Raw genomic sequence first — 13,491 nt, forward strand, 5'->3', positions numbered from 1 at the left:
TCTTTACCAGTAAAATAATCTGAAAATAGTAATAATTATTTATTCTGGTCTGAAACAATACATTATTCAGAACATTTGCATATATTTAATCATTACAATTGATTAAAGATGTGTCACTGATGTCATTGGTTAAGAAACATTTTCAATGTCTCCTTGAGAGCAACATCATTTTCTATATTTGATATTTGAGGATATTTGAACCCTGAAAGACTAAATGTTCAGAGTCATATAGCTGCCCAATGACAACTGTTTTTACTCTAACAGCTTTATGTTTCTATTAGTACAGTAGTTTTATTAGATGTAAAAAGACAGTCCAATTCCTCTAAAAAGGAGTGAAGGGAAATGAGGATTCAGCATCTTCTCTAAATGAAAAAAGGGATTATAAATATTAATAAATGAGCTTTGGGGAGGCAAGTTATAAACCTAAGTGATCTATCACCAGCTCATGGCACAGAGCCCTGGGGAAAATGGACAGTTATGTACTTAGAGAATAAATGAACTAAAGAAGAATGAACTTTATTAGAAGTAAAGGATTTATACTTAGACTAATTAATTCAGTTTCTTTTGCTCACCACTTTGATCTTGTATACTAAACTCAGATGTTGATTGAATCAGTTCTACCAGTATTCTATCTGGAAAGCAGTATCCTTTCTTTTCCTGGGAACCCCAATAAGCCAATGACAGTGAAGAATACAAGTATGCAAATGACTCAATGGGAGAGTGACTCTTAGGATGACTGTCTCACATAATAGATTTTATTCTAAAGATGTCAGAATGTCTTCTCACAATGACTCCTGCTGCCCCTTTCTGTTCTAGCACCAAAAGATCTCCCTTGGAAGCTCCCTGTGCTTAAGACTTTGCTTTTTCTGATAGGGCAGATATGAACCCTTATTTGCTGGTTTTGTTAGATATTAAGTCTTGCCCTGTATCTAAGGATTCAGTATAGGATTCATGTCAGGGGTGTAAGAGTCAGGGTGTTTTCCAGGGAGGATACATCAGGGTGGGTTCCTGGAGTTGACTTGCTAATACGAAACTCCCGAGAAATGATGAGGAGGGGAGAATGGCACTGAAGAGAATGTGGTGGCTCCTTAAATATAAAGTTGTTTCTATGTGTAATTTTACTGGCCACCTGTTTTGACTTCAACCTCTGCTAGTTAGCTTTTTGAACAGCCTGGGATCATATTTTGATATAATCTGAGATAAAATGTGAATTAATTCTTTGGTAGATTTTCTAGAGAATTAGAGATTTGAAATATACAGGTGAGTCCCTGAACTTGGTTCCTGGGGGTTGAAATTATTCATTATATACCCTGTCTTTATGTGTAAACATTCCAGTGAAACTCAAAGGATACTAGGCAATTTTTAATTATAATCTAAGAAGACATTAATTTAAAAAATTGCAGATGAGTAGAAATCAGTAAAAGATACTCTTTCCTAAGACCTAATTTAGATCCAGAGAAAGGTTCTTCAAAATCATATGCTTCATTACATTTAATCACACAACTTTTCCAAGTTTTTTTAAAGTTAAAATAGCATAAAAGGGAGAAAGTTCTGATAGAATAGAAAATAACTGAATAGAAAAGAAAAAAACAATTTTCCTATGATACAAATTTCTTACTGACTACTTTCATGCAATACAATTTTTAAGCCTTGCCAAATCAAATAAAATATCAATCATAATTCAATAATATGTCTACATTACTAACACCAATGGCTGAGTTTAAAAAGCTTAATATCTTTGGGGAATAAACTGGGAGGAACTAACACTATATTCTTTCATATGATAGAACTGCATGAAGAGATGAATCACAGCTCTAGGAAGACTTACAATAGACTCTGGATCTTTAAGTTTTGCTGTGGTTTTGCATTTTAGTTGAGATAATTTGTAACTCAATAGGGAAAGGAATAAGATTTAATTATTCAAGGCAATGAGTTCCTATGAACTCTCTCACATAATGTAATGCCATCTTTTCTTCTCCTATTTAATTTTTTGAATATATATCACATACACTCAAAAGCACATGGAGCAGAAATATGTATCTTGATACATTTTCACAAAGTGAATACTCCTATGTAACTATCAACCACATCAAGAAACAGAACATCACCAGCAGTTCAGAAGGCCCTTCCTATCCTTTCTGTCCCCAATTTCCCTTTAAGGATAATCATTATTGAAGCTTTTTCAACCCTAGAGATTAGTTTTACCTATTTTTGAAATTTATTTCAAAAGGTTAGCACAGTATACACCTCTTTGTATCTAACTGTCTTGGTCAACATTAAGTCTGTGAAAATATCTTCCTTTGTGTTAGCAGTTCAAAAAGGATTTATGTTCTTTACTGCAGAAAAATGATTTAGTCTCTGTAGATTCTTAGACTGGATTTCTGTAATGTCAAAAAAATTTCAGATACTCAATTTCATTTTTAAGTTCGTTTATTCCATTTGTTAAATTGATGTAATCGGATATGCCAGGTGGTTGAACATCTCTCCCCTCCATCCTTCTTGAATAGTGTTGTCGTGCTCTCTATATGATCTTTGATGATAAGTGAAAATTTAGATACAAATATAAATAGAAACTAGAGTCCTAGGGTATGAAGCAGAACTGGGAAATCAAACCCATGCTCAGTTCACTGATTGATATCTGTTTCTCTCACATTCAGGTGACTAAAGAGAAGTCCTTTCCAAAGTCAATGAATGAGACAAATCACTCTCAGGTGACTGAATTTGTGTTGCTGGGACTCTCTAATTCCCAGGAGCTCCAACCTTTCTTGTTTCTCATATTTTCACTACTCTACCTAGCAATACTGCTGGGCAATTTTCTCATCATACTCACTGTGACCTCAGATTCCCGCCTTCATACCCCCATGTACTTTCTGCTCGCAAACTTCTCTTTTATAGATATATGTGTTGCCTCCTTTGCTACCCCCAAAATGATTGCAGACTTTTTGGTTGAACGCAAGACTATTTCTTTTGATGCTTGTCTGGCCCAGATTTTTTTTGTTCATCTTTTCACTGGCAGCGAGATGGTGATTCTTGTATCCATGGCTTATGATCGTTATGTTGCTATATGCAAACCTCTTCACTATATGACAATCATGAGCCGCCGTGTATGTATTATTCTTGTACTCATCTCCTGGTGTGTGGGTTTCGTCCATACTACTAGCCAGCTGGCATTTACTGTTAACTTGCCTTTTTGTGGGCCTAATCAAGTGGATAGCTTTTTCTGTGACCTCCCTCTGGTGACTAAGTTGGCCTGCATTGACACTTATGTTGTCAGCCTACTAATTGTTGCAGACAGTGGCTTTCTTTCTTTGAGTTCCTTCCTCCTGTTGGTTCTTTCCTACACTGTGATACTCATCACAGTTAGGAGCCACTCCTCTGCTAGCATGGCCAAGGCCCGCTCCACACTGACTGCTCATGTCACTGTGGTCACACTCTTCTTTGGACCATGCATCTTCATCTATGTGTGGCCCTTCAGCAGTTATTCAGTTGACAAAGTCCTTGCAGTGTTCTATACCATCTTTACTCCCATTTTAAACCCTGTTATCTATACTCTAAGGAATAAAGAAATGAAGGCAGCTATGTCAAAACTGAAGAGTCGCTATCTGAAGTCTGGCCAGGTTCTGCAGTCATAAGAAATATCGTATTTCTGGAAACAAAGTAAATTCACAGGACTGTTAACACTGTAGCTGTGTCTCTACATATTTACAGATGGAATCACTGTCACGTTCAGTTCAGTTCAGTTCAGTCGCTCAGTCGTGTCCAACTCTCCGCGACCCCATGAATCACAGCAGGCCAGGCCTCCCTCTCCATCACCAACTCCCGGAGTTCACTCAAACTCATGTCCACAGAGTCGGTGATGCCATCCAGCCATCTCATTCTCGGTCGTCCCCTTCTCCTACGAATGGAATCACTGTCATGTTAAAACCAATCATTTTAACCAGTGGGAAGCATTGATTAAGTTGAACTAAAGGTTAATGGTGATAATGAAAGATACAAGAAACCTTAGCAATTTTCGTCTTTTCTTCTTTCTATTATGTTTACTTGTCTTTTTGACATCCTTTCCTCCTTAATTTTTAAAATTTAAATTTGTTTTAAGATAAAGAGCTACTGATGTTATATCAATGGTACAATATCTTTAACTTTATAAACTGTAAATACATGGGGCCTTCTTTGGTTGGAAAAGTATTGTTTATACCACAACGAACAGAATTATTTTTACTGTGTATAAATAAGGCAATGCACTGTTTTACAACAACTTTTCAAAATTGGAAGAATAGTGACGTGAACTTTCTGTTTTGCCATTTTATGTTCACTCTCCTGCAATAGCAGGAGAATATTGTGAATACTGTTCCGAGTCATTTGTTTGGTGACTTATCATTGGATTGTTAGTTTTCAAGGGGTTCCTCCACCAGCTCCATTTTTCCTTGTAAACTTCCCTGCCATTTGGGTCATATGAATTCCAATTAAATGGAAGTATTCACAAGATACAAGGTCATTATGGGATTCACTAGCAAGATCAAATAGATGAGCATCAATGATAACTCTAAGGGTTCTGGAGGAAAATTTTGTACTCTACAACTGAGCACCATCCACCATTTGGAAAGCAGATCGTAGAACCCTATCAGGATTTATTCTGAATTAAGTTCCTGACCATGATTTAACAAGTGACTATGTGACTAGGATTTCCCACCATTTAAAAAAATCACAATTTCTATCATTCACTAGTTTTACATCAATGTCCATTATATGCCATTCTCCATAGAGAAGGCAGTTAAGGTCTGGGGAAAGGGTAATCTATTAGCCCACTTTGGTTCTGTATCCCCCCAGTACTTACATAACAGAGACATGAATCAGCTGGAATTTAGGTTATGGATCAGATGGTAAAGAATCTCCCTGGAATGAGGATACCTGGGTTCTATCCCTGGGTTGGGAAGATCTCCTGGAGAAGCAAATGGATATCCACTCCAGTATTCTTGCCTGGAGAATTCCACGGACAGGGGACCCTGGCAGGCTACAGTCTATGGGTTTGCAAAGAGCTGGACACAACTAAGCAACCAACATATACTCTGAATCTTTGGATTCCCTTTCATGAAGGCTTTTTGACTACAACTACTCTTAAAACTTTACCTGTAAGTAGAAGAGATTGATATTGAGAACTTGCCAATCAGTTCCTCCTCCACAGGTGGTAGTAAATTGTCTTTACAGGAATGAAATTTTACTCTAGATATGAATTTTCTCTCTCTGCTTGTAGTTCTTCTTCCAAGATCACTATCCAAGGCCTCAGAAAGGGTCTGATTTATGTATTTAGGATTCTACAAAGATTACCTGTGCAACAGATTTTACTCTGACAAATATTGTAGCAATAGACACAAGACCATGAGATCAATTTTCCTGAACAATTCCAGGCTCAAAGAACAATTGAACGTACAATCAGATGCCCAGAAAAGAGTCTAGCATTATGATTATACCTACTTGGAAACAATGAACTCTAACATATGATATATGCATTGAGTGCTGAGTGCTCAGTCATGTCTGACTTAGCAACCCCATGGACTGTAGCCCATGAGACTCCTCTGTCCATGGGATTTCCCAGGCAAGAATACTGGAATGGGTTGCCATTGCCTTCTCCAAGGGATCGTACTAACCTAGGGGTCAAATCCATATCACCTGCATTGGCAGGTAGTTGTTTTTTTTACCAATGAGCCACCAGGGAACCTGTATGCACTGAACTAGCAGTTAATTGTAACATTGTGTTATCAACTTTCAATATACAGTTTTGAAAAATATAGAGTAGAAATAAGAATGTTCCTCTTTCCACCATTCTTAGTGACCTATTTATGAATTTTTTGCTTCTTGCCACTGCAATTCCAGGCTTTGCTATACTGAAGATTCTGATTGCCAGAAGAACAACACTAATGAGAAATACACTATGATTTCCACTGAGCCAAATCTTTGCCAACTGCTTGACCACATTGGGATTTTCATGTTAATAGACAAGCAGCCCAAAAAGGGGGAGTCACTGCATTAACTAGAATAGATGACATAGTTAATACGTGGAGCTAAATAATGTTAGTAAGTTCAGTCTCTCAGTCATGTCTGATTCGTTGTGACCCCTTGGACTGAGGCATTCCAGGTTTCCCTGTCCATCACTAATTGCCAGAGCTTGCTCAAACTCATGTTAATAATGCAGACTGCAAACACATATCACAGTAAGACATAGAAGAAAAACCTATAAGAAGTTAATTAATGATCAGGCTACCACTATAGGAACTGAGCCTTGATCTTCCTTAGAAGCCCTTGATGAACCACATGTCCCAGTACCATGATGTTTTGATTACTATAGCTTTGTAATATAAGAAAGAGGAGGGAAATTTATTGAAAGAAATAATGACAGAAAATGTCCCAAATATGAGAAGGAAAATGAACATCCATTTCCATGATACCTAAAGAACCGAAATAAGTTGAACATCAAGACATCTTCACTAACATATATTATAATCAAATTGTCAAAAGTTAAAGACAGAGGGAATTTTGAGAATGGCAAGAGAAAAGATACTCAAGACATAAAAGGGAATTCTTATAAGTCTATATGCAGATTCCCCTGCAGAAACATTGCAGACCAGGAAATAGTGAGACAATCTATTCAAAATACCTGAGAGAGAAAAGCTTCCAGTCAAGCTGAGGACCTTATCCCTGACCATCTTGCTGAATGTCACTCCACTCCACATTTATGTATTTGCTCAGCCTCAGCATACATGCAAGTCAGTTTTAGAATTAGTAATATATACTCCCTGAGAAACAACTTTACCAAATATAGTACAGTGCTAATGTATAATTATTTTTAACTTTAAACTTTCAGGTTAAAATTGGAATGCTCCAGTTATGTAGGATGGTTCCTTTCCCCCCTTCCTCCTTCAGTGCAGTTATGTCATACATTTCTAATAGACTTAGAGCTGTTTTTCAGATTCTGAATTCTAGGAGGGATGCCCGTACAACCTGGTTGATGTTCTGCTTGTTTGCTTATTTGTTTATGCTTGCTACTAAAATTAAACACTTATTTACATGTCTATGAGTTTTGAAAAATACATAAGGTCATTTATCCATCAGACTTGTAACATACAGAACAGTCTGAGGGCCACTTTTAATGTAAAACAATCAAGACATAAAGAAAAGAATAGGGAAAAAATTTTAAATGCATTTACATTTCCTTCCATAGATATCAAATGTTTTTATTGTACCATAGCTGCTTCAGATCTTTAAAAGTATATGTAATATCACTGATCCAGTTGAAAAAAGTTTCATCTTACTTCCTGACTATTTCTCTTATCTTCCATTCAAATACTACTCAGAATTTGGTGTTTATCACTTCCTTGGATGTTTTGGAACATTTATTGTCCATAATTATTTAAGCCTGTGAAATCATTTAAATTGTGTCATTTCATTTTTAAACTTTCTTAATGTTCATATATAAAATTCAATTTTAATTGTTGGCAGTATGCCATTGTGTTAAAATATTATATTTTTTTAATTTCCCCATTTATAAATACTTAGATTATCCTCTTATTTGAAAATATTTTAACATACCACATTGTGCATGTATCCTCATGCATGTAAAACTTTTACTAGAGTATACAGAAAGCTGAGTTTGCTGAATGGTACAGAATCCCATCTTCCATTCTTTAAAAATGACCAGTTATAAATTACAGCAGAATCTCTGAAGACAGTCAGGGATGGAACACATATAAAATATCTAAAATATGGTCTAATAGACTACAGGCATATTTGTCCAGGAAATAGAAGATTTGTCATGGAGAAAAAATGAAAGCATCTTCAAATATTTGAAGTACAAATATGTTGAAAGAGGAGATTTCTTCAACTATAGGTGGTAGAACCAGTTGAACATGATAACAACAAACTAACTGTCTTGCAAAGTAGTGGGCTCCTTGTGACTGGAGAAAGCCTTCCCAAAAGTTGGTGATCATTTATAAGACTGTATGATGTCTCGAATGATAGTCAGAAAGTTGGGGGTCAAAAAGCTTACTCAGGAGTTTGAGTGATAATCAAACAACATTTTGTTTTCATATGTACCACTTAGTTGGTTGAAGTTTTTTTTCTTTCACTGTTAAAATTATTATGTAAAATATAATCATTCCCACTGCAGGATGACTTCACAGTTTTATAAAGGGTGATATTTCACTTCTCCAATGAGATCAGTTTCCTGGCATCCTGGTAATATAAAATGTCATATCTTAGGATACTGCAATTATATGATTGAAAGAAAGAGGAGCAGAGCCTGCACTACGTTGGCACAGAACCTGAGAGGCTTAGCACATTTCAGTGCAGAGACCAATTTAAAATCATGTCAAGAGTCTATTGAAAATGCATTCAACATGAAAATTCACAGGTTAATGGAAGATTAGAAGAATCAGAGAAACAAGGACTGGGAGAATTATTAGAACGTGTAAGTATCATAAGTACATTTTGAACAGGTTTGCTTGGAATAGGGAAATAAATAGTAAGCTGTTTTCTAGATGTAAAATTGACAACTGGAATTCAGCAAAAGAAAGTCACTGTTGTCTCAAACTGGAAACCCCATCTAAAAGAAGCAAATTTCTGTTCTTTTCTCTCTGCATATAACATAGACACTCCTACTGCACTGGTTTAGGGATAGCTCTGATAGGAACAGGATTAAAATTTGACGAATTGAGGGAAGTGTGTTATAACCATTATCCATGCCTTCTTTGCTCCTTTTACACTTTATAGTCAAAGGATATTTAGACACTAATAGCCTGGTGGGCTACAGTCCCTGGGGTCAAGAATTGGACACGACTGAGGACTTCACTTCAGTCTGTATTTACTGCCTATCAAAATTTACCTGGAATGAAGACAGGAATTGCTGTCCTTTATTGCATTTTGCTTTCAATCTTATAGGAAAGTAACTTTTATAAGATACATTATGGACAGTAAGAATTATGCCTACTCATTTTCTCAGAGTTCCATTGATTCATTCTAGAAGTATCAAACTTCACCTAAAACCAGGAGGGAAAATTTATTTTATGATGGCTTTGCAGTCTGAAAATATTTTTATGCCTGAGATTTATTGGCAGCGAGAAAATATATAATTCATCAACTAAAATGCTGATGGACTTTCTAAGGAAATTCTAAGAAATTTGAGCGATTTTTCTGAAATTCACATGTTACCATTACACAACTGCCTCTACATTTCTAATTTTAAAGAAATTAAAATATCCTTGGAGATTATTTCGTCTTATTTTCTAAGCTAATAAATGGAAGAAGATTATTTATATATACTAACATGTGCCTATCTAAATTATCAAAAAACAATGAAAAATATTATATTGACCTGGTCTGTAACACTTAATAGTAAAGTCAATATGGAGAGGATATTCTAGTTACTGCTTTTGTTTTGAAAAGTAACTGACAATTCTGTTGGGGAGATGGATATTATATAAAATAAGTTTCAGGAAATTTTTAGAGATAAGACAATCTGTACAGTAGATAATGAGTGATAACACTTCCTTGTGTAACATTATAAAACTCGGGCTTTCTTCTCTCTTCAGCTCCCATGCCTGCCCTTGGCCCTCTACCCAAACCTTCTCTCTGAGTGTCTATTATGTTCAGCATACATATCTCTCATCACTCATTACTATAATCTCCTAATGTCAAATCCCCAATTAGTTTCTAATCATTGCAAAGGCTTTCCTTCTATATGTATGCTGAAGTCAATGATGTTTCAGAGTGTAAATGGTTAGAGTGAAGTCTTAGAAGACCTGTAGTCTCTATTTTGGCCTTTCTGTAAAGGCTTCTGCAAAATTTTGTTTCACTTGTAGATACTACAAGGCATAGCACAAGGAGGGAGTTGTGCTGCCTTAGACTCTTTATTCAGTCAGAAGAGCAGAGAAGACAATTTTTCTCTACCTTCTTCTTGGATCTTCTTAGGTTCTGTGTCCATTTTATCTATTAACAAATATCTGAATACCTGACCCTGCAGAGTAATTGATGCCTAAATTTCTTTGATGAAATCATCATGATTTTATCTTTTCTTTTTTTTTAACCATATATACTGTTTCCATCAGTGTAACCAGTTAAATTTTTTTTTTTTTTTTTTTTTTTTTTACATTTAAGCAACTTGCTCTCTGGGGATATTTTCTTTTTTCTTTTTTTTAATTAAAAAAATTATTTATTTTAATTGGAGTCTAATTACTTTACAATATTGCTTTGGTTTTGCCGTACATTGACATGAATCCAGCCCGGGTGCACATGTGTTCCCCATCTTGAACCCCTCTCCCTATACCATCCCTCTGGTTCATCCCTGTGTACCAGCCACGAGAATGCCGGAGAATCATAGGCTATTATGGTTAAATAAGTATAGTTCTCATCTGCCTCCTTTTTTCAAAGAGAAACTGAGTACCCGAAGGGTTGTGTGATTTGTCTAAAGTTTGGTAAGATAGTGGAAAAGAAGTAGAAAAGATTTTATCCTAGGCTAATGTTCTGTCTATATCATATGATACCTTTGGATGTCTTTTCTTGATGTGCCTTTCAGGCTATTTTAAAGCCTATAATTTAGAATGGTTTGCTTATTCAAGTCAAGAAAATATTAGTAGATATAAAATACATTTATAGCTACTAGATATAGTTATTAGATAGAAATAACTAATGAAAGTAAGAATCACCTGCTATGTACTTAATTGTGAAAAAAAAGTGTACCGGAGTGACTTTCACTTTCACTTTCCTATATGATGCCTATGTTTGAGAATATTATCACTAATGTTTTCATTCATGTGTGCTCAGTCATGTCCAAGTCTTTGCAACCCTATCGACTGTAGTCCTCCAGGCTCCTCTGTCCATGGAATTTTCCAGGCAAGAATACTGGAGTGGGTTGCCATTTCCTTTTCAGGGCATCTTCCTAATCCAGGGATCAAACCCATGTCTCCTACATTGGCCGGCAGGTTCTTAACCGCTTGAGTCATCGGAGAAGCTCCACTAATATGGTTAAATCTATTATATTGTTACAGGATAAAATGTCTGATTCAATTATATGAAGATCATACATATCTCTGAGGAGGGAAAAATTAATATGTACTTTAAGGGGAGTAGGAAAAGAAGGAAGAATTTTAAAATTTTTCTAAGCATTATTTTGAGAAAATGATTAAATTTCCAGACAATTCAGGAACTATACAGATCTAAATTTCATGGAAATAACTATACTTGATTGTGTTTCCAAAATATAAAATTTGGAGTGCATTTGATTAATATTTCTGACTGAAATGCTTTCTGATCATAAAAAGAAGGCTTACATGAAAAATTATACCTGGAATGTTTTGAGTTCCTCCTGGATATCAATATTTTAACTGTTTGATTAATTCCATTCATATCTCTGGAGGCTATGTTGGAAGGTCACATTTCCCAAGGATATGTGGCTGGAATGTAGGTCAGGATTCAATCTTCTTTATGTGACCTTTAGTGAAGTTTTATTGATTTTTATTTCTAGAAGTCTCTACAAATTGCTGTGATTGCCAACATATTTCCTTATCTACTGCTATCATAAAGAAAAGCAATGTAGCAACAACTAGGCTAAATTCTGCACAACATTTGAAAATTTATTTTCATCACTTCTTTGCTTCTTTTTACTACCTCTTTTACCACTCTCAGATTCCTGAGAGCTCCAAGTGCTCCCCCAGCTACGAAGGGCTTCCATCAGGATACAGCATCCAGCCCTGTCCCACATCCTTGGAGACAAGTCCACCCCAGGTACAGGCACTGTGCCTCCTAACCTTCTTTAGAAGTAAAGCTGTTTTATGGCTCATCATCTGAGGGCCATGTCAGTTTTTCTTGGTAAATTGTGCCTGACAACTAAATCCTTTCCAAGACTTAATGACCATAGATAAAGATGTGTGCACACTCTTCATTTTATCTTAGATAAGAGGCAGCATTTTATTTGTGTCTTTCTGAGGACCATACAACAGTGAGGGAACAGGAAAGGAGAAGAGCATGGAAAAAGTAGACAGTCAAGAAAGTTTCTGATATTCTTTCTAACTCTAACTCTAAGCTGGTAGAGTTTATTGGCATCTGTAAATTATACTCATGCCTACTTTATCTTACCTATCAGGCATAATATTTCAACAATAAAAAGTATTGGAGAGAGGCTTTATTTCATAATATTTAGGAAATGGAGGAATCTGCAAGCCACCTAGCAAAAACTCCTATGATTTCACGAATTCACTCTAAAGTATTAAAAAAAAAAATTTACATGAGCCCATCCAGTAGAGTAAACTTGTTCTTTGAAAAGTTAGATAACACCATCCTTGAACAGGCATTATTGTAAGAAAGAAAATACTCTGATATGAAATAAGACATTATTAAGAATGCTCACATATACATGGTTTCTACACTTGATTAAACATTTATCATTCATGAATTTTTTCTTTTACCAAACATTTCCAGTGTCTCTTTCAGGATAACATTATTCTCAATGTTTTATTTCTGAGAATAATGAGCCCTGAACAATTAAATGACTTGTTCAATGCCATACAGCTGCCTGAAGATACAGTTGTGATCTTAACCTAGAATATTTTCCCAATAGGTTTATGCTTCCATTATAGTATAGTACTTTATTGGGTATAAAAGTAGTATCTTTTTATTAAGTGATAAAGCTATTCTTATTTCATTTCATAAAGAATGTACTGGAGATTCATAGAAAAAGAAGGTCCATCACCTTCTTTAAAAGGAGTAAGGATTATAATATTAGTAAAGAATTTTCAGGAGGGAAAGTTTTAAATCTAACTGCTCTATCACCATCCTACCTAGCTCAGTGTTCTGGGAAAAATGGACAGTTAAATTATTATAAATAAGTTTACTAAAAATAAGAATGGATTTATATTGCAAAAAACTTAGAACTTTGTTTGCCCCAAATCTTCATCCTGCATTCTTAAGAATGGAGGTATTGATTTAAGAGCTTTTCTGAGGTCAATGAGCTACTCTGTAACAGAAGAGGAAATAGATATAATCTATATGTTTATCCTTCACAGTTTTTTCCCCCCGTTGGAGCAAAGATGAGAAAGCTAAACTTTCTTCCTCTTATGTCCATAGCCCCCTGTCATAAGAGAAAAAACTGAAAAGATGAAAATATTCATTTATTATGCAAATCTCAATGATTTATGACATAAAATATACAATCATCGTCCACTAATGCTGAGTTGTGAAAGATTGTTTCTGAAGAAGCCAATGCCCCAAACTATCTTACTAGGAATGAGAAAAGAATTTTAACTGTTACAGCAGGAGGAGGTTTTTAGAACCCACAAGGGAAAGAAAAAGAAAGTCCCCTTTTTTCTGGACATCCTAAGAAGCCATTCAACTGAGTCAAAATCAGACCATTACTAGTAATCCAAAAGCCCCTCTAATGTTTCCTTCTGTCCCTTTAATCCCATCAAGGAAAACTGCTATCCTAGCTTCAAATACTATAGACTTGTT

The 13,491-nt window shown here is 35.4% G+C and overlaps 1 protein-coding gene across 1 annotated transcript; it reads left to right on the top strand.

Moving 5' to 3' along the window:
- The first annotated feature begins 2,588 nt into the window (after positions 1 to 2,588).
- Positions 2,589 to 3,632, top strand: LOC129562733 (olfactory receptor 4K15-like). Its single transcript, XM_055436154.2, has one exon. The coding sequence runs from the start codon at positions 2,589 to 2,591 to the stop codon at positions 3,630 to 3,632; it is 1,044 nt and encodes a 347-aa protein (XP_055292129.2).
- The last annotated feature ends 9,859 nt before the right edge of the window (positions 3,633 to 13,491 follow it).

The sequence above is a fragment of the Moschus berezovskii genome, chromosome 9 (assembly GCF_049115385.1).
Source record: "Moschus berezovskii isolate FMDL1 chromosome 9, NW_MosBer_1.0, whole genome shotgun sequence".
NCBI classification, from domain to species: domain Eukaryota; kingdom Metazoa; phylum Chordata; class Mammalia; order Artiodactyla; family Moschidae; genus Moschus; species Moschus berezovskii.